General features: G+C 41.7%; 1 protein-coding gene across 1 annotated transcript in view; it reads left to right on the top strand.

Annotated features, from left to right (window-relative positions):
* The window catches only part of INTS11 (integrator complex subunit 11), a 255,809-nt gene that overhangs the window by 57,153 nt on the left and 173,079 nt on the right, over positions 1–25,577 (top strand). Inside the window, exons 3-5 of the mRNA XM_078642382.1 lie at positions 7,473–7,570; positions 7,764–7,837; positions 14,723–14,951. Coding sequence (XP_078498508.1) covers positions 7,473–7,570; positions 7,764–7,837; positions 14,723–14,951 — 401 coding nt within the window. The remainder of the gene's footprint in view (positions 1–7,472; positions 7,571–7,763; positions 7,838–14,722; positions 14,952–25,577) is intronic.

The raw sequence follows: 25,577 nt of genomic DNA, 5'->3' as shown, positions 1-25,577 counted from the left end.
CAGTTCAGCTAACTTGAACAAGGACTACAGCTTCCAGAATACGTACGGCTGTCAAACGTTAACATATCTCTGAACAATGATGTGCCTTTTAACATGGAGTCATCTGGTACTTCGTTGTGTGCCTCTAAGAAACCTGTTCTTAGCTGTGAATGCGTGTATGTTATTTCAGAAGTGTCCTTGAAGATCTCCTTAAAAGTGACTCATGCAGATCTTCTTCCTTTTCTTTTTTTTTTAATAATCTTTTTATTGAACAGTCGTGACAGTACAGTGAGAGGAATCCAAAGCCACACAGCATTTTAGACAAGACAAGAATACAGCACTGATAAAATTGCATTGTACAAACTGAGCACATTATCCGTACATCATTAACTTGAGTCAAGTTCAATGCCCCCATTAGCCCTTTGCAGTTCCTCCGTTGGGGAAACACATAAATCACCTCTTGATATGTTGCAGTTGGCCCATTTCTGATCCCATTTATTCGGGCAGCCCCTGTGTTTGAATACCTCTTTTTCGGCAATCATTGCGCTGTCCATATCGTTTGCCCATCTCCGATAAGTGGGCAGGTCTCCGGTCCCCTATGTTTGAGCGATGTTTCTCTTAGCAAGGGTAAATCCCAGTGAGACCCACATACGTTCAGTCTGGGTTATGTCGGTGGCCTCCCATATACTTAACAGGCAGAGTCGTGGGGAGTTGTTTATATCCTTCCCACCCACCGTTGTAAGTGTGGAAACAATTCTTTCCCAGAATGGGCGGATAGATGGTCACTCCTAGTTCGTGTGGAAAAATGTGCCTTCTGCAGCACACCTCCTAAGGCACCCAGCGTCAGGTCTTTGCCCCATTATAACCAATGTGTGTGCGGAAAGATACGTTCTAAGTGGGATTTTTAACTGGATTAACCGTAGCCTCATTGGGATGGCAACCTTCCTGTCAGAAGAAAGTGCCTCCTGCCAGTCGTCATCCTCTAGGTACCCAACATCCGATTCCCACAGGTGCCAGAGACGTATTAACGGGTCCAGCTTGTTGTTTGTTAATTTACGGTATGTAAGGGATATTGCTTTATGTGACATGGGGTTTAATAGGAGTCTATCCTCTAGAGGGGACGTGTCTGGTAGAGGCTCGCCGCTCGTGACCGCTGTAGTTAAGGCATGACGTATTTGTAAATATCAGTACGTCTGTGACCCAGTCAGCTGGTATCCATCCTGTAGGACTTTAAATGGGACTATCGCGTATTGTTTCCAAAGGTCACCAACTGAGGAGATGCCAATTATGTCCCATTTGCCAAAGCCCAGGCATTTACTCAATGTGCCAAGTTGCTCGGTCTCCCATAAAGGGGTGGTTAGTGTTAGTTTCTTGTGCCACCCCAGTGTTTTGGTCGCGCGGTGCCAAATTGCGACTGTTTGGGCCATGGGCCTGGGAGGTGTTGGCGTTTGGGGTTAGAGTACAGTGCTCTCCGATAAACACCCGGGATTATCCAGTTATCCATTCGATATGCCGGCTCCGATGGCGAGGCATACACCCATTGGTTATTGACTGCAAGTTGGGAAGCCCAATAATATTGTTTGAGGTCAGGCATTGCAATTCCTCCATCGTACCACCCTCTTGTCAATTTTTGTGTCACAATATGTGGGTTTTTCCCGTCCCCTAACAGAGTCCGAACCTCGCTCTCTATGTTGGTAAAGTATGTATTCGGGACTTTGTAGGGGGTATTCTGTAGCGCATATAAAAATCGGGGATTGCTAACATTTAAAACAGTGCTGCCCTACTCAGGAGAGTCGGGGGTAAGGACGGCCAGTGGAGTACATCTTTGTGAAGTCTAATCAGTGGAGCCTTAAGATTGATTTTATTGAAGTGGGTGGGTTGTGGGTTATATATATGCCTAGGTATCGAAATCCCTCTGTTGTAACTGTAACTTTGTGTCTTTGGGCATCCTTGGTGTGGGATCCTGCAGCATATACAGTGCAGACTTTGTCCAATTAATAATGTACCCTGAGTGTACTGAAAATGGCAAAAATATGGAAGATCCCATGAATCGAGGTCGATGGGGCCACGACATATAGTAAAACATCGTCCGCATAGAGGGAAATTCTATCTTTGTGATGTTCAGTCCATTTCAGCCCTCTGATCATGGGGTCGGCCCTAACCCAAATCGCTATTGGTTCCAGGATCAGGGCAAAGATGAGGGGTGATAATGGGCAGCCCTGTCTAGTTCCCCGCTCTAAGTGGAATCGCCGGGATGCATGGTGATTGACGACGATTTGGGCAGTCTGTTCTGTGCAAATCAATTTTACCCATGCTATGAATGTGGGGCCAAAGCCCATGCGCTCGAGTAGAGGGAATAAGTAAGGCCATTCGATGATATCGAATGCCATTTTTGCATCCAATGACAGCAGGGCAGCATCTTCCTGGATAGTGCTAATCCTCCCCATTACCCCATGCAATCTCCCGTGGTTGAGGGCCGTATTCTGCCGGGCATAAAGCCCAACTGGTCTGGGTGTACAAGATTGCATATGACTGGGAGCAACCGGTTGGCTAACACCTTGGCGAGGATCGTAACTTCCGCTTTTAATAGTGAGATTGGGCGATAGGAATCGCACCTCGATGTTGGTTTTCCCTGCCTATGTATGACAATCACCGAAGGCAGCATCAGGTCATTGAGCAGGGAACCAGTCTGGCAGCTCTCCAGGTACATCCCCAGGAGAGCTGGCGTTATCTTGGAAGATACTAGCTTGAACAGTTCTATGGGGAGCCTGTTAGGTCTCATGGCTTTCCTTGACTTTATCCCACAGATGGCAAGGGCTAATTCCTCCTCCGTCAGATCGCCCTCCAAGGATTAACAATTCTCTGGAGTGAGAGTGACAAGAGGAATGGTAGCTAGGAGGTCTCTGGAGTCAGTGAAGGTAGTGGTGATGGTAGAGGAGTATATCGAGGCAAATTGAGATGCGAAAGCCTCAGCAGTCTGTTGCGGGTCACTTAACAGCTCTCCCTGTTCCCCTTCGATGAGTGGCACCCACCTGTGAGTAGCTTCTCGCCTCTCCAGCCATGCAAGAAATATACCGGTTTTATTGCCCATCTCATATATTTTATATAATGTAGCTTTCTGTTTAGATCTAGCTGCCTCTGTTGCAAGCTGTCGGTAGTCCTGTGTTTTCATGCTAACAGTGTGTGTAGCTAGATCGTCATCTGAAGACGCCACTGTGTCTTCTAACCCTCGAATCTCATGCTCCAGGGTCTCTAGCCTCGCCCTCAACTCTTTCTTGTGTCTGGACGTTAATGAAAGGGCTTGGCCTTTGATGACTGCCCCAAAGCCCCCCCCCACAGGATCTGTTGAGAGTCCTCCGTGTTTGTGTTCTCAGCAAAGTAGTGGTCCCCCCTTTTAAAATTTCACTCTTGACATGTGGAATCTTCAGACACCACAGGTTTATCGTCAGGGCCATGCATCTATTTTCTTGTGGCAGTGTTATCTGAGTAAGGGCATGGGAATGATCAGAAATGCCACATGCTAGGCATCTGGCTTCAGTGAAATTAGAAAGATCGTTGGCATGTGTGAGCAGATGGTCTATTCTAGACTGGCTACCATGGACACCCGAGTGGAATCTAAAATGGTGCGCCATGGAATTAAGATGGTGCCAGAGATCAACCAGGCCAAAAGCCGAGAGGAAGTCCATCATATGTGAGGTGTCGTATGGGTCGGGTCTCTGAGGTCGGAGATCGACCCGACCATCCGTCAGGTTAAAATCCCCTCCCATCACAAGGGTGCCCATGGGGAAAGTAAGAAGGAGCTTGCCCAGATTGGCTAATGTGGTCTTTTTAATTGCTGGGGGGGAAGTAGATCGAAAGTATATTGCGTGGCCTCCCTTATGTCCCTTCCAACGCAGCGAATCTACGCTGGGCATCGACCCATGTGTTGTTGATAATGTATGGGCATTGTTTATGAATGAGGATACCAGTCCCTCTCGAACCGGAAGTGAAGCCCGCGTGAGCCGCCAGTTGGTATCCCCATCTGTCCAGTGCCATACACTTGTTGCCTATTAAATGTGTCTCCTGCAGCAGGGCAATATCGGGGGCCTGCCTCTTGAGGTATTGGAGCACGACCCCTCTTTTTAGTTTATCCCTCAGCCCATTAAAGTTCCAAGTGATGATGCGGAGCATTTTGTTCATACTATGGTTGTGCATGATACCTTTATGCAATCAAGGTCGTATCTCACCCAAAACGTGTAAGCGGATATCAAGTGCTGGTACAAATATGACGGTAGCTTAGACTGTGTCTATAAAGATGACGTCACTTCTCTCACCGCTGTCGCAACAAGATGAGAACAACAAGCATTGGCATAGCCAATAGGTCTCGCCTTTGGGGCCTTATAAGTGTTTAGGCAGAGCTATTGATTTTGCCAATGTGTTTAAGCTGTGCTGCAGAGAAGTGTGGCTGCTGTGCAGCATACTGAAAAGTTGTAATAAAAAAGTGGCAGAAGCATTTTTGTTACCTTATATTATATAAGGTAACAAAAATGCTTCTGCCACTTTTTTATTACAACTTTTCAGCATGCTGTTTATATATGACCAAGAAGGCATTATGTCCAACAAAACGACCATATTAAAAAATGTATGTACAATAAAAAATTTCCTCATTTTTCTTTTGTTCTTGCAATGCTGGCAACTTGTTTTTGCCTATTCCAATGTTTGTTAAAGTTTTTTTTGAGGGGGCATAAACAATTGGAGGTTGAAGGTTGTGAGCTAGTACCTGTATTATAACACTAGCAGCGGGCAGACACTAGGGAAGACAGTGACCCATTCCGTTTAGCCTGTCTGGTTCTCTTCCTTTTATTTTTGACTCCGTCCTTATAAACGCGTATGGTCTTGTTATAGATTTTTTTTAATGTATTTATTTATTGCTTGTAGAGCGTACGTTCATTCACAACAGGCATTTGAGCTCTATGCAACTATCAGCGTATTGAAAATAATCACTGTGAGACCAGTTAGCAAATAAAATGGTTTTCAAGTATTTTATAAAAAACAGATGTGAGGTATAGTTCTCAAAGACCACAGCAAGTCGTACCACAGTTGAGGGTCAAGTGGATTAAGAGAGCTCCCTCCAGATCGGGATTTTTTAAAAACATGGAACAGATAGTAGGAGTTTAAAATTAGAATATGAGGCTTCTTTCAGAAGTGTGATACGAGCGATCAGTGCCTTAAAAACATTGTGCACAAGACAAATAGCTTTAATATAGAAATAGATTATTTGCTTCACTGGAAGCTCCCAACGTTGGATTCTTGCTTATGTAGCTATCTCATATCTTTTCAGATGAGCAGCTTTGCAGACTGCAAATGTGTAGAATCGTTAAATGACAATTTATAGCTGAAAAGATGCACAGTAGCAGTGGTTTCTACAGCTGGTACATAAAGTGTCAGTTAATAGTTAACATCCTTGTACCATCATAGATCAAAGGACAACATTTGAGATTTCTGACCTGCTTCTGCGTCTGAAAGACCGTCTAGACTGGGATGCAAATCAGATTGGCTTTCTCCAAACATATCCAAACCACTGGCTTTCTAGAAATCTGTCAGGTTCCCGGAAAGCTAGTTATTCCCTTAATGATGGTATTCTTTTGGCATGCAGGAGACTGTCTTTCATGTCAATGGGACTCAACAATGCAACGAGGAGTGAATATGGGGCCGGAGTATCACTGGCCAGGTCGCACTGTAGTACAGTTTACCTGCTGTGTGTGCTGTAACTTAGCAGATTCTTGGCAATATGTTGGATGTATCCAGCTGGCATAGAGGTTGGTCGCATGGAGTCCCCGATATCCGCCTCATCAATGTTCATGCTTCATAATTCCTTCTGTGAATCCACGGGGCCAGCTGCAAATGCAGAGACGGAGGCCAGCAAGCAACTCCTAACCTTAATGCTGATTAAAAGTAGCACATTGTGAAAGTACTTCTGGGGATGGGGGAGAATGGATCGGTCTTTGAGACCTCCCCCTGCCCCCCTCACTAAAGCCCACAGCTGTTATTTACACACTAGAAGCGTATCCTCATTTTGTGAATGTTTTGCTAAGGCCGCCTGTAAACTTATAATGGTTTGCGACAGCCGTATCAGTCACAAACGAATGACTAATTAACGTTGCTTATTTTCCTCATAAATTGATAGGAAGTGGTCCATACCCTATCCTTTTCTCTTACGAATTGAAAGTAGTTGTGATGCTGACTCTCTGAGCCGCAGGGGCCTTTGCTACTTGTGGTGCCGCTCTGCTACAGTGGGGTCTTATTTTTTGCCCCTACAAACCTTGCCAGTTTGTGCAGCACGTGATTTGTGAGGATGAAAAACATATAATACATTGGGAGCATTTTTTAAAGGGTCTGATGCAAATCTCCATCTGTGAAGATCAGCGTCTCTAATAACTAGACATCCAGCGTAATGGTCACAACAACACAAAGGAACACACACCTTTCATCTGCTCGGGTAAGTCTTGACACTATAGGTAGTTGGTACCCTTAGGTTAAAATGGTCTCTTATTGGATCTTGTCTTGAGCATTGTCCAGTCTCATCAGGACTTGGAGACTGATGCTTCTTTTGCCAGTTACCTTGAGACAGGACAAATGACAAACTAAAAGTAATACATTTTATTTGTGTCCTATAATGCCAAAAACTGCGGCACTTTCAGAAGGCTTTGGTAAAAGTTAAAAATATGTTTTTGCATTATTCTGGTTGCCAGATATAACGTGTGTGTGGGGGCCCCATGTCTTATATTACACCTAAATGTAGTATGGGCTTTTTAGTCAACACACTTTTCATTCTGGGATTCGCAGTGCCATTTTTACACTATAGGGGTGGACCTGCGAGGCAAAGTATGGAATATACTATTTTGTAAATGGCATGGGTGACTGAGGGGGTAAAGCTAAAATTGGAACGACTGTCCGCAGTGAATATATATGTGATGGCCGTAGAAAATGGGGAATTTGCAGGATTTAAGCCCTTGTGTATCTTCACAATTGTCCATAGCCTCCTTTAGTTTAAGCAGCATTTATGAGCGCTTATGTACAGAACCAGTTTTAATATCTATGAACTTATTAATCTGCTCCACCATTTCTGTCTGATGTGCCTAAGTGCAAGAATACTATCTCTTTTGAATAATAAATTAGTTACACAAACAGTTCTTAGGAAAATTCTAATAACTAATTGGATGTGATTTTCTCAACAATCTATATTTTTCAGGGCTATTAATTAATCTGTTGTTCGGGCTATAAGTAGCAGTTGTCTGTAGGTGTGCCTATTTCGATAGGGACTAGCTTGGACCTCTGTGGTGTGTTTGTTGGTAAATATTGCTGCTGCTGCTTTCTGTATTTTTTAGGCCATTATCTTCTGTGTTAAGTAAACAGGACAAAGGAAGCCTTGTGCATGGGGGTAGTTGGGAATAATGCACCAGATAGACAAGAATCCGCACCTAACAATATCTGTTTTCTGTCCTATGCTCCAGGAGCTGGCCAGGATGTGGGCCGTAGCTGTATCCTGGTGTCTATTGGTGGAAAAAACATCATGCTGGACTGTGGCATGCACATGGGCTACAACGATGATGTGAGTAAACCCGAGGGGGTGCATTACCCCTGAAATAGTTTCTCATTCCATGTTTTGATCTTGTCACATGCACATCGCCTCATTCAGTCATTCTTACTGCCTTCTAATGTGAAAGTCCCACCGCGCAGCCCCGCCCGCAGCATTATATCTAATTCTTGTGAGTGGTCTCTCATCAATTGTCTCTGTTTCCTAGAGACGCTTTCCTGATTTCTCTTACATTAACCCGAACGGGAAGCTAACTGAATTCCTGGATTGTGTGATTATCAGGTATGTTCATTACTGTATTACTAACTTACCTGTCTGTTTCTCAGATAGTTATAGTGAATGACTCTTTTAAAGCTGGAAAGCTAGTTGACAAAAATTGGTCCTCATATTATGGTCTGTGGAGTGAGTTAGAAGATATTTTCAGCTTTACCAGCCCTGTTATTGTGAAAATCACACTGCTCAGGGCAATCACAGGGAATAGAGACTTCCCACTGGTCTGCTTTTAAACATGGGCACTTCCACACGGGGTTCCAAACTGGCGAGCCAAAGGCAACCCCACCCTGGGCCACACGGACCAAGTTGGCTCCTGGACTATTGGTTTAGCTACTAGATGCACCTTTCTCAAGCTACACAAATTATGAAGTCCAGTTGGGGAGATCAGAATTTAGCTAAAGTAAATATTGAAATATATTTTTCAAGACATTACAATCTAGCAACAAAAATTAGGCACCACTCAGCAGGCTTTTCATGTAGTAGCAACCGTGACCCCACTTGGATCACAAATGTGACAAAAAATATTATGATTCAGTTCTCATTTGGCTGTAAAATGTTGCCTTGAACTATATTATCTTCTCAAGGATTGCCAGCTACATATCATTTTTATTAATGTTTTAAAGTTAACTTGAATCGTTGTTAGTTACTTCCCCCTTCAAACAAATGTATGTTAAAAAAAAAGTGCACATAGAAAACAAAAGGTGGCTTAGAAGTTAGTGATAATGACCACCACGTTCTGTAAGCAATAACGCTGCCCATCGATTTTACACCATGATTGTTGTCCAATATGTTTGCAGCATGTATCCGTTCAGATTTACTTGCTGCGCTTGTCTGTTGTATCCACTTCAGTTGCGATTAAAATGAGCTGTGATCATATTTTTTCCTATCATAACGCCTAGACATGTTGTATGTATGCAAAGCACTTTAAAATGCCCCGGTTGCAACTTGCATGGATCCTTAAGTCTGCATCAAAACACCTAAATCAATTTTGGCATCTCCCAAATTGGAATCAAAGGAAATTTTCAAGAAGCGCCTTTTGTGATTCAATGTCCCAAATATTCTGTTGAAAGAGGGAATAGTTGAGGACGGCACAACTTGTAAATACTGCCTGCAGTGTAACATGAGCTGTTACTGTAAAGACATCCATATGCTTTGCAGCCTTTGTTTGTCCAGGAATCCTGCTGATTTGAAGTAAAAAGCGTTCCATGTTTTTTTAAATATTATGCAGTTAGGAAAAGAGTATTGGTAGAATCATTCCGCCATGTTTGTGCAGGTAACCTCTTGCATGTCTCTCCAAGCAAAGCGGTACCAAAGGGGGTGATGGACGGAGCGTTTGAGCAAATCAAACACTCGCCCCCAGTCAACTGATCTGGGTTTAATACATCACCATTCTTTAGCTCACTCCACCACCCCAGTTCAGACGTGGCCATATGCAAATCAGTCTGACCCTGTGCCTCATGGGAACAGTCCAGCCCGAACTGCCAAGCCATGTCTTCCCTGGACCGGAAACAAGCATCCTGGGACCGGTTTCGGATTCATAATCCTCATCCGCCAGGCTATCTTGAATGTTATGTTATGTTATGTTATGTTATGTTAAAGGTATTTGGTACCGCGCACATACACCAATTGGTTTCTTGGCGCTCAAGACCAGTGGGCAGAGGAGCAAGTGGGTGGAGACAGCTAATCGAATGCAAGACAGAACAGATAAGTTTTCAGAGATTTGCAGAAAGGAAAATAATCAGGAGTGAGCCGAATAGAAAGAGGGAAGGAGTTCCAGGTGGACGGAGCAAGAAAGGAAAAACAGGCACCACCATGTTTCTTGCGTTTGAACCTAGGAATGATCAAGAGATTGTCGGCAGAAGATCTAAGGTGTCGAGGAGGGACGTGAGGGCGCAAACAGAGAGAGATGAAGGCAGGAGCAGAAGCAGAGAGAGATTTAAAGATAGTGCAACCCATTTTAAAGATGCAGCGTTGTGCAACCGGAAGCCAGTGTAGAGTCTTCAACATTGGCGTAACATGATGATGTTTGGGCTGCTGAAAAATTAATCTGGCTGCCTGGTTTTGCACCAGTTGGAGACGGTGGAGATGATAAGCGGGGACCCCCACGTATAGACAGTTGGCATAGTCTAAACGTGAGGTAACCAGGGCCATAATGACCAAAGTAAGAGCTTCTGAAGAGAGAAACCTTCGGATCTTCCCGACTCTGCGAAGGTGGAAAAAGCAGGCCGAAGTGACAGCATTAATATGCGGCCGCATAGAAACATCACTAGAGATAGTGACTCCAAGGCTCTTTACGGAGTTGACTGGACAGGGGGGAAGACCCAGGTAGAGTGAGCAAGGGACCCACGTCTGGGCATACCCTGCCAAGAAGCAGCCTTCGAGTAGGAGCTTAAAGAAGGCAACGAAGGAGATGAAAAAGATTTATATTTAGAGCTGTCCGTGGATGATTACTGGCACCAGTTTTCAGCAGACCTCTTTCAGAGTTCTGGTCCTTTGCCCTATTTAGTGGAGGATACATTTGGAGAAACACAAATGTAGAGACCAATAACAACTGAAGTCTCCACATCTGTAACCCATCAGTGCTCTTGCACTCCATGAAAGGTCACATTTTGGTGCCTCCTTCTGACTCTGTGTTGCTTGCTGTTAGACAAAGGTACGAGAGAACGCTGATTTCTCATTGAAACATTGACAAAAAAGGAACAGACAAGTTAGTGCTTGCCTATACTGAAAACTGTCATGAAATTACAAAGGAAAATGTTACTGCCTCAAAGAAGACCAAGGACCTGATTTAAGATCTGATTGATGATGCATCATCTGTCAGGGTTGTAGAGGACATTTCTGCCACCATCCTGATGGACTTCAGTCTAAAGATGACCGCTGGACCAGGGGTTATCTGTGTTCCGCCAACAAAATTGCTTGAAAAATGCATTCTCTCGCAGCTATGCAAACATATTGAGAAATATCAACTCCTGGATTCCCATCAGTCAGGATTCCGAGCAGGGCACATCACCGAAACGGCACTAACTCACATTGTTGATGACACCGTGAGAGCCCTCAACCAAAATGTCCCTTGTCTCCTAATCCTTCTAGACCAGTCCCCCGCCTTCGATACCATCAAACACAAAAACTTGATTGATCTCCTTCAACATAGGATGGGATTGTCGGGCCCAGTCCTAAACTGGTTTTCCTTCTTCCTTCACAACCGCACGCAAAGGATCAAAGTTAATCATGTCCTTATTGGAGTCCCTCAAGGTTCTACGCTCTCGCCCACACTTTTCAACCAATTTATGGAACCTCTTGCAGTCATTTTGACCTGAGCCAACATCCAATACCACATGTATGCGGATGACACGTAATTGTACCTGAAGATCTTCTCGCAAGAGGTGATAAAAATGTTAAACACTGCACTTGCCCAAACTCACCTATGACTAGCTCAGAACAATCTCCTACTACATACTCTCAGAACGGAATATCTGTTGATCACCCCACCTAATCACTCCGCTCCTACCCTAGACTGGATTAAACACCTTACTGCTCTGAACTGCACTCCTCACGTTGTAGACTGCTAAAAATGTAGGCATCACCTTGGAAAAACACCTAAACATGCAGGCACACATCAGTGCGACTAGTAGGGGAGCCAATTTCCAACTCAACACACTGAAGAAAATCAAACCATTCCTTCCTCCCGAAGATCTCAGACCGGCGGTTCAATCCCTGATTATCCCTAGATTGGAATACGGGCTGGTGACCCTCGCAGGACTTCCCAAAGCTAGGCTGGCACCTCTTCGAGCTACAGTGAATGCATCGGCCAGGCATTTAACGGGTTCTAGAAAATTTGGCTATCTATTGAAGCAAGAATACAACTCAAGATAGCCTGTCTGACTCATACAGCCATACACTATAATACCCCACACTATCTAGCTAATAAACTTGAACTATCCGGCTCCAACAGGAACCTCAGAAGTACGTCCACCATTTTCCTGAAACCTCCAAGATTCAAAAAGAAAAGATTGTATAACTGTGCGTTCTCCGGTCTTGCTCCAAGAATTTGGAACTCCTTGCCAACAGAGATCAGATCAAATCCTTCCACTACTTCCTTTAAAAAACTGGTTAAAAGACTACTAATGAATGAACGTTAGCGAGCTGATCATGTTAATGTGTTCTGTTACTAACCAAAATCTTGAAATATTTTCACTGATGTTCTATGACATATTGTTCCCTTCTTTTTGTTCTAATCCTAGACAGACCCTTTAACTGCATCAACTGTTGTAAACATTGTTTTACTTGTAGCGCTAAATTGTATCAACGATACTAATGTATTACCTTCCTTATGTTCTGTATAATGGCTGACTACAACGCTTTACAGCGCCCTAATACCCCCTTGGGTCTTGTTCGCGCTCTATAAAACTTTCAAAATAAAATGGTGGTTCCTTTCAAGGTTCAAAAGGTTTAGTGGATGGCCGCCATCAGTTTTGTTGGCCATGCATTAAGCTTTTATATGTTTAAATAACTATATAGGAAACAGTTTAGAGCGTGGACCAAATATCTATATAAACATGTACAAACCCATGGATAATTATTTATCAAAAACTCATATTTATTGTTCAAAAATTCATATAAAAAAGAGAGACGATTTATGTATATATATGCACATCAATCAATTAATAAGACCATATATCATAAGTCAATCTCTTGTTAGCACAATTTATAAATGGTTCATTTTGTCAGTGCAGTGCCAATAGTCCTATATCAAATTCATATTTTACATGGTCTTATTAATTGATTGATGTGCATATATATATATACATAAATTTTCTCTTTTTTTTAATATGAATTTTTGAACAATAAATATTAATTTTTGATAAATAATTATCCATGGGTTTGTATAGGTTTATATAGATATTTGGTCCAGGCTCTAAACTGTTTCCTATATAGTTATTTACACATATGTTACTCTTACTTTGATATAGGAAACATTATTAGGGGTACCCCTTTTTTTTTTTTTTACAAATTAATACACCAAGCTTTTACAAAAAATGGGAGTTTCTTTCTGAAAAACATAAAAGCTAATGACCACCACACCCTGGGAGTCCTCTCTCAGGGAGAGGGGGTTATTTTTTCTGTCCCTGACGGTGCCAGACAGGAAGGAAGACATTTCACCTTCCACCCTAAATCGAGTGGGCAGCGTAATGTCCTTCCATCCACTGCCCCTACTCCCTTCGGCCTTCAGAGGAAATTTTCCATAGATGTAGCCGATGTGGCCTGTGTCAACATAAAAATTATGGTTCGTCCATCTCATCCCACGAGGTGTGCAGACCAATCACGTACTCTGTCACGTTTGTGCCAAACTCTAAGTTGGGCCCTGAATTTGTCACGTAGAAAGTGGAGAGTTGGGATTTACAATGAAAGCCATGTCGAAGCAAAAACATAGCTAATCACACAGCACTTGAACGCTGGTTATACCCGGGTCTGTAGATGGTCTTCCCTGAGACAAAGAACGCAAGCATGCCGCAGAGGCCTTTACTTTGAGATGGATGGATGCTGGGCATCTGCCAAATATTGGCGGATGTCCTGCCTGCAGTATACAGAGTGCTTTCATGTTAGCGGCTCTCTGCACATGACAAAAGTGACATTCTTCAATATTTGGAAGATGGCCTGCTCTGTCAGACACTAATTAAGGCCCAAGGTAGCCTTCGGAGCCGGAATTAATTGAGATTTGCCATCTCCCAGGCTTTTATGAGCTGGTATACCAGTTTCAGATGGAGGAAATGGAAGACCTCCTTCAGTCCCTGCCAGAAGCACATCTTAAAGAAGCTCAAGTAATCGTACATTAAGGCAATACCACTTCAAATACAGAAATACATTGTGTGCTTTGCACAGCAGACACAGCATTTTAACAGATTAATACTCCCATTGATAACCTCTGCTCTTTCAGGAAAATAAGTACTAGAATACGAATGCCCAGAGGACATCAACGTGAAGTCATACCAGTTCTATGATAAAGACGTGCACAAGACTAGGGCGATATTAAGAAAATAAGATGTTGATGGCGATCAATGAGAAAAAGATACCACCATACTTGCTCGGATACAACATCTATATAATTGAGATGGTTATGAATAAAATGTTTAGGATACTTTAAAACAACATCGTTGTCTATTGGGCACAATTGATGTAAATGGGGCTCAGAGTTTTTTATGTGATGATGTAAGTGGCCTGTGTATGTATGAATGTATAAGGCTTTTTTAATGGGTGAAGGCAGTGAACAATGCAATGAGGCAGGGTTAACGTTGAATTGTCTCTATAAAATATATTACTTCAGGTGTTATTAAAAGAACTACAAATCACAGAATTTTGAAAAATTATGATATGCTCTAATAAAAGAAAATATAGTGAGATATTTAAGTAACCTTTTTCGATTGATTCAGTGACTTGTAAGCTGTTGAGGAGGCAGGGTGTGTTTGTTTTTAGCCAATCAAAACATGCCTTTCTAATGTGTAATCTGAGTCACTTTGGGTTAAGCTATGTTGTAGAGTAGTCATGTCAATGGAGAAGATGCGGTTCACAGATTCTGTACAACATGGCATTAAATCTCGGATGGATAGATATATCAATCCAAATTTCTGGCTATTTAACTTGATAACTCAAAGCTACATAATAACTGTAGGCTTGAGTATTAAAGAGCAGGGTCAGTTGTCCCTATGTTGAAATGTGGAGGTTCCTTGACAGGTGATGCCTTTGGATTACTGGGTGGGCCTGGTATTACCAATCTGTTCTCAAGTGACTTTCTTTTGATGCATAGTGTTCTAATATTTTGGAAGGGTGCTACTTATTGCAGACAGTTACCACACCCTCTTTTCTCCACTCTCCCATTTTCCTTCCATTATTTGACAGCCATTTCCACCTGGACCATTGTGGGGCCCTCCCTTATATGAGTGAGATGGTGGGTTTCGACGGGCCCATCTACATGACACATCCCACCAAGGCCATCTGCCCCATCCTGCTGGAGGACTACCGTAAGATCACTGTGGACAAGAAGGGCGAGACGAACTTCTTCACCTCACAGATGATCAAGGATTGCATGAAGAAAGTGGTGGCAGTGAATCTTCATCAGACGGTTCAGGTATGGGAATGAACAACAGGGAAACCAATGTCTAAAACTAAAAAGCATTGGCAGAGCCAATAGGTCTGGCCTTGGCAATTTGATGCAGTGGTTATTTTTTATGGCGAGCATATACCACAACAATAAAAAGGAAAAAATGCTGCCACCAAAACATAGCAGCAATATGCTTGCAAAAAAGCGTTACATTTGAACACAGTAACCTTTCCATATCATTTTAATAGAACACTGCTGTTGCTTTCTTGCAGGAAGATGTACTTAGTACAGGTATAGAAACCCTTTTTAGTTTTAATGCACATCACATGAATATATGAATGTCATTAGCACAAAAAAAAGATACAGCTGCATTATGGATACCAGAAGACAAACGCACATGGGTAAAAAAATATTTAAAATATATATATTTTTTAAAACATTGGCAAAGTGAGGTATTGGCGCACCACACACTTCTTTTTAGGCGGTTGTGCACGTCATCATGCCCAATGCCATGACTCGCAGTGAATGAGATCCAATGACTTTAGTGGGCTGACCAATTGCTCCATGCTGTGTTCAGGGCTGTGTTCTGTGGTGGGAGGAAGCAAAACAGTTGAACAGACCAGTGGAAAGTCCCTCTTTGTATATCTGTATTTTTTTATTTGAGTTTTTTTAATTTAGTGAGGCTGGTGAGACAGCTTAATCTGTCAAAAGAATAAATGGCTCATCCCAAATGCGACTCTAAAAAAATTGGATTTTAGAAGCAAAGTTGGACTATCCAACCCATTGACCAACCTTCCTGGCCAGACATCCAGCATAGGCAGTGTCACTAATTAAATAGAATGTATTGCTTTCAGACTACAGCACTAGTACCTAGTTCCTTAATATAGCCAGGTTGACAAAACCTATTTCTCGGGGGTGGGGGGGGAGGAAGGTGGTTAAGCATGCACTGGACACTACAAGAATAGCTGACCTTGTGGCATCTATCTTAATTAGGTGACGTTCTATACTGAATCTTCTTAATTCCTGCTCATCTGTGAACCCGTTTACCCTCCCTGAAAGTGATGGTCTGTCAGAAGGGTGTCTTGGGGTGTGGACAATAAATGAATGAGACCAAGGGGGCACTGCGTGAGTCTGAGTGAGGGACTGACCCTTGTGCATCTTTCATTGGTTCACTAAATAGTAGGACATGCCTGCAAGCCCTGCCTTTAAATGGTGTGTGTATGGGGGTTGGGAGGAGTACCATGGAGTAATGTATCTTAGAACCTGGCAGAGTGAGGTCAGAAGGAATGGAGTCCCACCTGTACACAATATAACTAAATTCACCTAGTTGATGGCATTGTCATGGTAACCGCCCTCTGATGCGCTCTACTCCCTCATCAGGAGTCTGGGGTTGGTGGGGATCCTGCTTTGTATGGCCCCTTCCTCTCCAGCGGTGACTAATCCTGCAGAGATTGTGCAGTAAATTAAGAGAGAGTCCGGGGGAAATGATCCCAAGCGGGGCAAGACAGTTTCGAATTGATCTCTCCAGTCCTTGAGTCCATGAGGGTCTTGTCACTTCTGGACCCTTAGGGTGTAAGCCTCCTAGAAGGAACCTACCAGTTGGGTGTAAAGGTCAAGCCCACAGTTCAGGCCGACTTTCTTAGCATCCTCTTGTGACAGGCTATCTATCGCACTGACTGCAGCTACTGCTGCAAAATTCTTGTCTCAGACACTCAAGGGCAAAATACAATCTACTTCGATTGTATGACATTACTGTGCATACCTTCACCACGCACGTTTTTACTACGCAGGTTTTACAACGCATACCACTACCACGCATCCATTCACATTTGAAATCCCATCTCCACACAAGCCACTACTGCGCATACTTTTACCATGCTTACTGTTTAAGAAAATCCAATCACAGTCTAACACTGCCACCTGCTGTTAGAAAGTTCAGCATTAATTCTTAAGACGTTATTACCTTATTGTTAACATTATATATACCTTACTGGCAATAGCCAGTAGGTATATATAGTTAGGATTGTTTTCCATAGGGAAATCGAAACATTCTATTGGGAATAACTTTGGCGCCGGTTGAGGAATCTTCCTGAAATTGTCCATAACTTTGCCTCGCGGCGCTCCGCTCCTTCCCTGAAAGTTTGGGGGGGATTCGTCAAGCGGGGGCCGAGATAAAAGGGGGGTCCCAAAACGTGTTTTCCCCATGTTAATTTCCATAGGGCGGTTGGACTCACTTTTAGCCCGAACGGCTGAATGGTTTTCCACCAAACTTGGCAAAATGTAGGGACTGGTAGCCCGATGTGCCTTTGCTATGTCTCAAGATATGTGCTCCAGTGGCTTTTACGAAAATTTACTTTGAAAAAATATATATTGGGCTACATTGGGCTATATATATATGTTAGAGCCCAAATGTAGCCCAATGTAGCCCAAAGATGACCACCAGAGACAAAAAAAACCAAATGTAGCCCAAATATCAGCCAGATGTAGCCCAACTATAGCCCAGTGACAGAATGTCCCAGAGTGTTCTAAAGAACAACTAGAACGCTAACAGTCTTACTTATGACAAAAGTATGGCACACCTGAAGTCATCTTGATTGGAATAAAGTGGTAACACTTAAAACATTTAATTTGCAAAGGAACAAAATGAGGGGGTTCATTTTGCCATAGAGATTTTATATATATATATATATATATATATATATATATATATTCACTGAAAAAACCATAGGTTACACACCAGTTATAGTTAGGAATTAGCATTTAAAAAACCTTTGAAATTCACTGAAAAAACCATAGGTTTCAGGCCTTATATAGTTAGGAATCAGCATTTAAAAAACCTTTGAAATTCACTGAAAAAAACATAGGTTTCAGGCCTTATATAGTTAGGAATTAGCATTTAAAAAAACCTTTGAAATTCACTGAAAAAACCATAGGTTTCAGGAGTTATATAGTTAGGAATTAGTTTTTAAAAAACCTTTGAAATTCACTCAAAAAACTATAAGTTTTAGTGGTGTTATAGTTAGCTGGACATTTTACTCATACAAAACCAATGAAATTGCTCCTATATAGTTAGTTGTACTAACTATATTTCGCGCACCCGCAATCCACTGCTGATGATGTCACATATTAGATCATTCATGACATGGTCAGTGACATCACTGATGACATCTCAAATGACAGCTCTGATGACATCACTGATGACATCATCCACGTGACAATCACATACACCTTTTCATGCACTATTACAATTTTTCATCACTGTTTGTAAAATACAGAGAATCATATTTAAATCCATTGTCACAGCAATACAAGCATCTAAAAATCCACTCAGTGATTCATAGATGTATACACACATCTAATCACTTATCTATGGATTCACTCATACATGCTGTCAATGAACAATAGAACACTATCAAAAATACTTATACATCTATATCGACATTAAACAACAGCACGCATCCCATTCACATATGAAGTCATCCTACTCACTTATGCAAACAATGGATCATACTTACATATTTACTTAGCAAAACACTTATACAAACACCACTTCCTCTATTCGTTTAGATAGCAAGTCATACTTAGTGAATTATAAAATCGTTATTACAACTATACAGTTATCCATACAGTCACTCACACAATCATTGTGTCTTATGTATACTTATGTATATACAACAACTGACACATACACTGCCTTTTAGTTTTTCTAGTTTGTTGGACCTGTACCTTTGAGAAACATATTTGCTCATCACCACACCCATAAAGAGATTCCCTCACCCAAACTGTTAGAACATGTAGTTCTAACTTCATATATCTACTGAATCAACTATTCACACATCTTTGGACAGTCACACACCCCCCACCGAACCACACACACTTTCACACTCCCATACAAATACTCAGTTAACTAATCAATAACTAATATAGACTTTCACATAGCTAGTAACCAACTGTAGAATCAGTTTACACAACAACTGACAAAGTGATACAGATATTCACACAGTTTAGTCACTATCCACTATATTTAGTGAGACATTATAAATTGGTCAAGTAAACAGTCAATTACACTGCTACTAAATCCTCCATCCAAATAATTTATATATATCCACTCATTCTTCAATGTAAATTGCTATATATATAATGCATATTTAAATAACGAAGCAAACCACATTCACTGGATGATGTCATCAGTGATGTCATTTGAGATGTCATCAGTGATGTCACTGACCATGTCATGAATGATCTAATATGTGACATCATCAGCAGTGGATTGCGGGTGCGCGAAATATAGTTAGTACAACTAACTATATAGGAGCAATTTCATTGGTTTTGTATGAGTAAAATGTCCAGCTAACTATAACACCACTAAAACTTATAGTTGTTTGAGTGAATTTCAAAGGTTTTTTAAAAACGAATTCCTAACTATATAACTCCTGAAACCTATGTTTTTTTCAGTGAATATATATATATATATTTAACCAAATACATTTGTCATTTACAACTTTGCTAATATTTTAAAATTTTAGATTGGGGGGGCACTCCCCCTTTTTTTTTTTTTTTAAATTAATCTTAAAAGTATGTAAACTACTTACCACATACTCACAATAGAAACCTATATGCATTGTAAAGACTTGGGTGGTAATAGTAATTGCGAGGTAAAAATTTGTTGTAATTGCTTTTTTGTTGTCAAAACTTTGTGGTATAGGCTGTCCCCCTCTCCTTTCTTTTGGATATTAATGAGCGGATAATTTTACATTTTTTATTGAATTCAGGCAAGATTGAGGTTATAGTTATGGTGGCTTAGATGACCTTTTGGGACTCCTTGATTTGGCCAGATGGCCAGTGGCATTGGAGACACCCTTCCACAATTGATGATGTTAAAAAACGCAAATGGGCATTAAACTGAATAAAGACTTTCACTTACCCGAGACTAAGGTCTAGGGTTTCTTAATGTTTTTTTACACTTATTTCTAGTGAAGTATGTTGAGGAAGATGTTTACTGTTCGTATCCTGCTCTCCATAGTCGAGTGACTAATACTTTTAGCTCTACCGAATAAGCTAGTACGCGTTTTGTGGCTATGATCTTAAGTAACACTGGCTATTCTTTCTCCCACATAACCTGCAATCCTTGACTATATCACTAGCTACTATAAATTATAAGGACTCAGTAAAATATCTTTGGTTTTGTGAAGCACTAAGATGACTTTAATTTGTAAATAGCAAAGCGATCATAGGTGAGTGGTTCAAACTTGTTGATCGGGCTGGCCTGATTGTTTTTTTTTCTTTTAAGTTTGCAAAAAAGGTGGGTGCATTTTCCTCTGGCTTCACGCCTGTCTTACCACTCGGGGTAAAAACAGAAATGTAGATGAAATGTGCCGTAGTTCTAGATCTTCTGAGGTTCGCGCTCCTCTGTCTATAATACCATGGTCTTTCCCTGTCCTGGGGCAATGGTAATTGTAGACCGAGACCCTTGCTGTGCTTCCCCAGCAGCTGATAAAGAGCGCTATTATAGCCACAGAGGAAGCCATCACCTACAGTCTCCAGTCGAAACTGAAAGAATTGCTAATTAAAAAGCCAGGTGAATGGACGAGGGTGAGGGTAAAGGCAAAGATTTTGACATGAAGGGGGCTATATCTACATCAAAATGTCGGAGTGCAGTGTTACACCAAAATTAGTAACACCGCTCACTAACATTTTGGTAACACAGGGATGCGCTGTATTTACAAGCTCAACTAATAACCCAATTTCTCACACCTTTCCATCGGCTGACAATGCTCTACTCCTCTTCACAGCCACTCTGGCACCTTGCCGCTAGAATTGGGAAGCACAGTGTACCTGTCAGAGCCTCGTCTCTCTCCTCTTGGATATGGTTAGTCATTTAGGTAAAGAGATATGAAGGAGGTGGCAGAGTAGGGATGTAATATTGTTTTTTATCCTTTGTTTCTAATTTGGTATCTGTTTCTCTTGGGTTTCCTTAAGACCCCTCACATGAGATTCCTGCTGGTATTGTGTGCTTTTCCTACTAATTCAAGAAGACCAGCCATTGTTCCTGGGTGGTTTCATTTTCTGGTGGCCTTTCACCCTTCATTTTATTTCCTTTTCAAGTTCAATTCCAAAGATGTCTTTGTCAGGAAAGAACTTTTTTCTATCACCATCAGTGCACTTTACCCACATTTTTACAAACCTGCTTGTGCCTATACACTGCTGGTTGTCAGTAAGGTCCAATACCTCGAATTAGCATCCTCCCACCACTCTTAAGAATAGGCAATTTATTTGTATTTATTTATTTATAGAGTTTTACATAGCGCTGGCTAGACCCGAAGGTATGAGAGCGCTTTACATAAGGTTCCAGAAAGTTGCAAAATTTACATCCGTTCCAAATAACATAATATACCAATGAAAACAATTAAGTAAGGACGAGGTTCATGGAGTAAGGGGGTAGGGAAAAGGAGTAGGGGGAGATGCATCGGAGAGACGAAGGGACAGTCTGTCCAAGGACCAGCTGGGTAGGTGAGGGCCGAGGGGGAGGTCCGTTGCCAATCTCCTCAATAGCTATTAGGTAGCTCCACCGGGCATCAGCCAAATAGCTAAGTCTCCACAGAAAAACATTAAAGAAGACAAAAAGAAAGGAGCATAGAGGGAGAAGGGGGAGGGGTGTAGGGGTGGGAGGGGGGTACGACGGAGAGACTAAGGAAAGTCTGCCCAATGGGTAGGTGACGGCCGAGGAGGGAGTCCGCAGCCCATCTCCTTTTTAGCTATCAGGTAGCCCCACCTGGCATTGGTCAAATAGCTAAGTCTCCACAGTCACGGGGAAAGATCCCAAAGTAAAAGTCCTGAAGGGTGAGCAGGATCAAGTTCAGGAGAGGGCTGTGACCAAGATCAAGGTCGTAGGCCAGTTATAATGTCTAGGAGTAATAGAGCATTATGGAGTGACCCACTGAGGCGGCCATCTTGAGGTCAGGCACGGGGATTATGTCCTTGATGTGAAATAAATCAGTCGGTCACCCATAATCTCAATAACTCAAAATGCAAAGGGGGTTTGAGCTATCCAGTGGTGCGGCAAGAGGACAGGGCCCTTGTTTGCGTGTTGTAAGAGGGGGCGAGAGTGTCACTCCCCCTCCAGCCGTAACCGTAACTCAAAGGTAGTGAGGGCAAGTGAGTAGAATAATGTGCAGCGAGCACCCCAGGGTGGTTAGCCGGTAAATCGGGATGTGGGCTGAGGGGAGGGGCCCTTCTCAGAAGAACAGAAATGTTGTTCAGTGGCATCAGAAAGCATTCCTCATCCCCTTGATGATCCGGATGGTGCCCACGATCACACAAAAGATCCACACAGCTAGACCCAAGTTGCACAACACAGTCTGTGCCTTTTCAGATGGTTGCTGGGGCACTTGGGCACATCACTGCAGCATCGAGGCAGATCGATCCGCCGGGCAATAACATCCAGGAAGAAAATCTCCGGAACTTTTATCTTCCAAAGTACCCTGCTGGTTGTACATTGTGCGGGTGGGATCCCATATAGATGGGGGAGATTTCTTTTTCAATTTTTTAGATCCCATGTGCCTTCCTACACCCTAATTCACAAACAATGAGAATGGTCAAGTGGTCTGGGGCCTTCCTCCTAAGTTCATTTTCGTGGAGGGGAAAATCCAATTTCAGCGAAATTGGCAATAAGAGGGACATTCGGTTTTCTCCTGTCAGCTCAAGCTAGGAGGGAAGTTGGAAAGTGTATTCATGTTTGTTTCCTGCCCCTCTTGGAATTGGAACACCTTCTGTCACAGCCTGTCTAAGGTAGCAGAACATCTGAGGTGGCTGAATCAGTGTACCCCTTTCAACACATTCATTAAATAAGGACTACATTGGGGACCTGAGCAACCATACCTTCGCTCAGGAGCCCCTCCCGCTCTAGTATTATTGATTTTCACTCTCACATCTGTCTCCTGGTTTCCAGAATTCATTCCTTTTCTACCCAGCAATTTTATCCCATCCCTTGCCAGATGGCTTCGATCCGTAATCAAAGTAACAAGTAATTACCTAATGTAAAATCTATGAATGCAGAACAGACTAGTGTCTCAAAAATGAAACCGCATCTGACCTGATTGGCGCGAAATCCTGGCTGTAGCAAGTTACAATTACATTAGAATAGGCAAAGCATTTAAATGTTTTCACACTCTTATTCACATACAGTTGTACAAAGTCTGCCAACATTGCAGTTAGCTAAATAAGTACAGTGGTGGGGAATTATCTGAAATAAAAAGTAACTTCATTTATTTTTAATTTGACTTTCTCTATTTGACCTTTGTGTGTCACTTGGGATCTCTTAAATGGATGGGAATCTCTTCTAGCTATGCAAAAATATGTTGTGTATTAGTTTCATCCTGAGATTACCTTGAAAGTTGATTTTATTTCAGAATTTCACCCTGTTGATGCAGTGTATATGTTATTACAACAATAGCACAAATGTAATCCCTTATAAGTAGTCCATAGATTAAACTATGAACTAGATGAGCTTTGTCCATGTACCCTGATACATTTGATGCAGCAGAAGCGTTGGGTGACTTTTGTCAGCTTACCTATCCACACCAACCACTATACAATGATCGGAAAAAGAACTTTAATGACGAGCCCACAAGTCATTATCACTCAGTTAGCAATATCAGAGGTCCTCCGATTAATCTTTGGTAGAGCTAAAACAGACTGAATAATGAAAGACAAAATGCTATTTCTCTACGAGGACCTACAATGAAGAAATACGCTAAAGATTGGTCATTATAAACATATCCAAGTAACTCAGTAATAAAGACAAACACTATTCTTTTCTCATTAGTTTTTCTTGTTATTTCATAAAATGAATGGTCAAGTACAAAATACCAATTAGAATGTAATTACTTGGTTCATAAAATACAGATTAGATTCACAATATTCATACAGCTTAATTATGAAACATCACAACATCAAATGTAGAGAAGTGAGAGAGAGAGAAAAACATAATTGAAACACAGTTCACCTACGAAAATGAAATACTAATGCACAGCGTGCAATTAGTCTGAAAGGCTAACCCCATGGCCGTTAGGGTGTAGCAAGAGCAGCATCACCAGCCGATGATGTGCAACGTCTCTAGGAAAGTCTCTTAAGGATAGCAGGTTTCACCAGCCAGATAATCAGGAATCAGCACGGCATGCAGCATACCATGAATGCAGGACAGGTCACCTATCTTGTGAACAAGCCGAGGAACACTTTCCCACAGAAATCTTTAAAGTACGCTGCTTTCTTTCTTCCATTAAAATGTTGCATTCTCTCTCTTCAGCAAGCCTCTCTATTGGGTTTTCACGATAGTGTGACAATCTACTGACAGTGACTTTACTACTATTTTCTAAACACTCTTTGTCTGTATATTGTATAACTTCCAAGAGAGGACGAGGAAAAGAACCTGGCTACAAATGTATTCTAAACATTAAAGTAGTTACATTCATATAATCTGCAACCCTCGCCTAATATGGAAGAAATCCTAAAAGACTTTTAGAAACAGGCTAAATATCTGCACTCTAAGGAAGAATTTGTAACATTTGAATGACCGGAGCACGGAAAGTACATCCTCTAACAATTCTAAGGCCTACATTATTTTAACAAAACAGAGAATTATTCCTAAAAAGCCTACACTACTTTCACGAAGAATAAAGCTGTTTCTTTGGTGGTTTATTTTCTAGAGTTAGGAAAACAGAATAAAATTCAGTTAGCATTTATTCTCATTATGTTGATTAAGAAAAATCAATCTATCGTGCCTTGTGCATAATTTCACATGTTGTACACTTGGGTATTATATGTTAGTACTTTCACTCATGTTATAAAAGCATGCATTTGGGTGAATTACATAGATTAGATTTTTATTTTCAAAAATCATGCTCCCATCATATTTGAGTGCTGTCCTACATGAAGGCAGGATAATGAGTCTTTTAGTGTCTGAGTCCGAAACTGGCTATATACTGGAAAGTGCTTGTACATTTTACTAAGGATATCACAGGCAATCTTCTGCAGATTTCCTTTAAGCTTTTTATTCTGCCACTGTCTAAATTCGGAAGAAATAAGGCATAGAAATTGTACCTTCGTCTGCAAAACTATTTATTCTGAAACAGTGGCTCGACTTTGAACCCTTCTCTGGGTCTGCAAATCTGTTCTTATATCAGTGTTTTGAGAATAAAGCCACTAAATGAGAGAAGGAAATTAAAAGACAGATGTCTCCACCTCGGAAACAAATGAAATCATGTGTGACTATATAAATGAACGGAATAGCAGACATGTATGTAAAGGATTGTTATTAACATATTCAACATGTTCAATTAATCTATTTTGCGTAGTAATTTTTGGAACATCATATCGAGTTTCTAATCTAAGCATGTCCTTTATCGACTCCATTTTATTCATTAGTAAGCATGGGCGGATTTTGCGAATTGGCAATCCGTGAAATTGCGTATTTACGGATTCGCAATCCGCAAAATCCGCGAACTCTCGCGAATTTGCGGATGTAAATTTTTTTTTTTGTGTTCGCAAGGATTTCTGCCAGTTCGCGAGGATTTTGTACCAGTTCGCAAACGCGAACTTACTTTTCGGGTAGCAACGGTCGCGAACATGTTGTTTCTACATCTGGTTCATCACAGC

This window comes from Lissotriton helveticus, chromosome 5_1 (genome assembly GCF_964261635.1).
Source record: "Lissotriton helveticus chromosome 5_1, aLisHel1.1, whole genome shotgun sequence".
Taxonomy (NCBI): Eukaryota; Metazoa; Chordata; class Amphibia; order Caudata; family Salamandridae; genus Lissotriton; species Lissotriton helveticus.
This window is presented reverse-complemented; position numbering and strand designations above follow the sequence as displayed.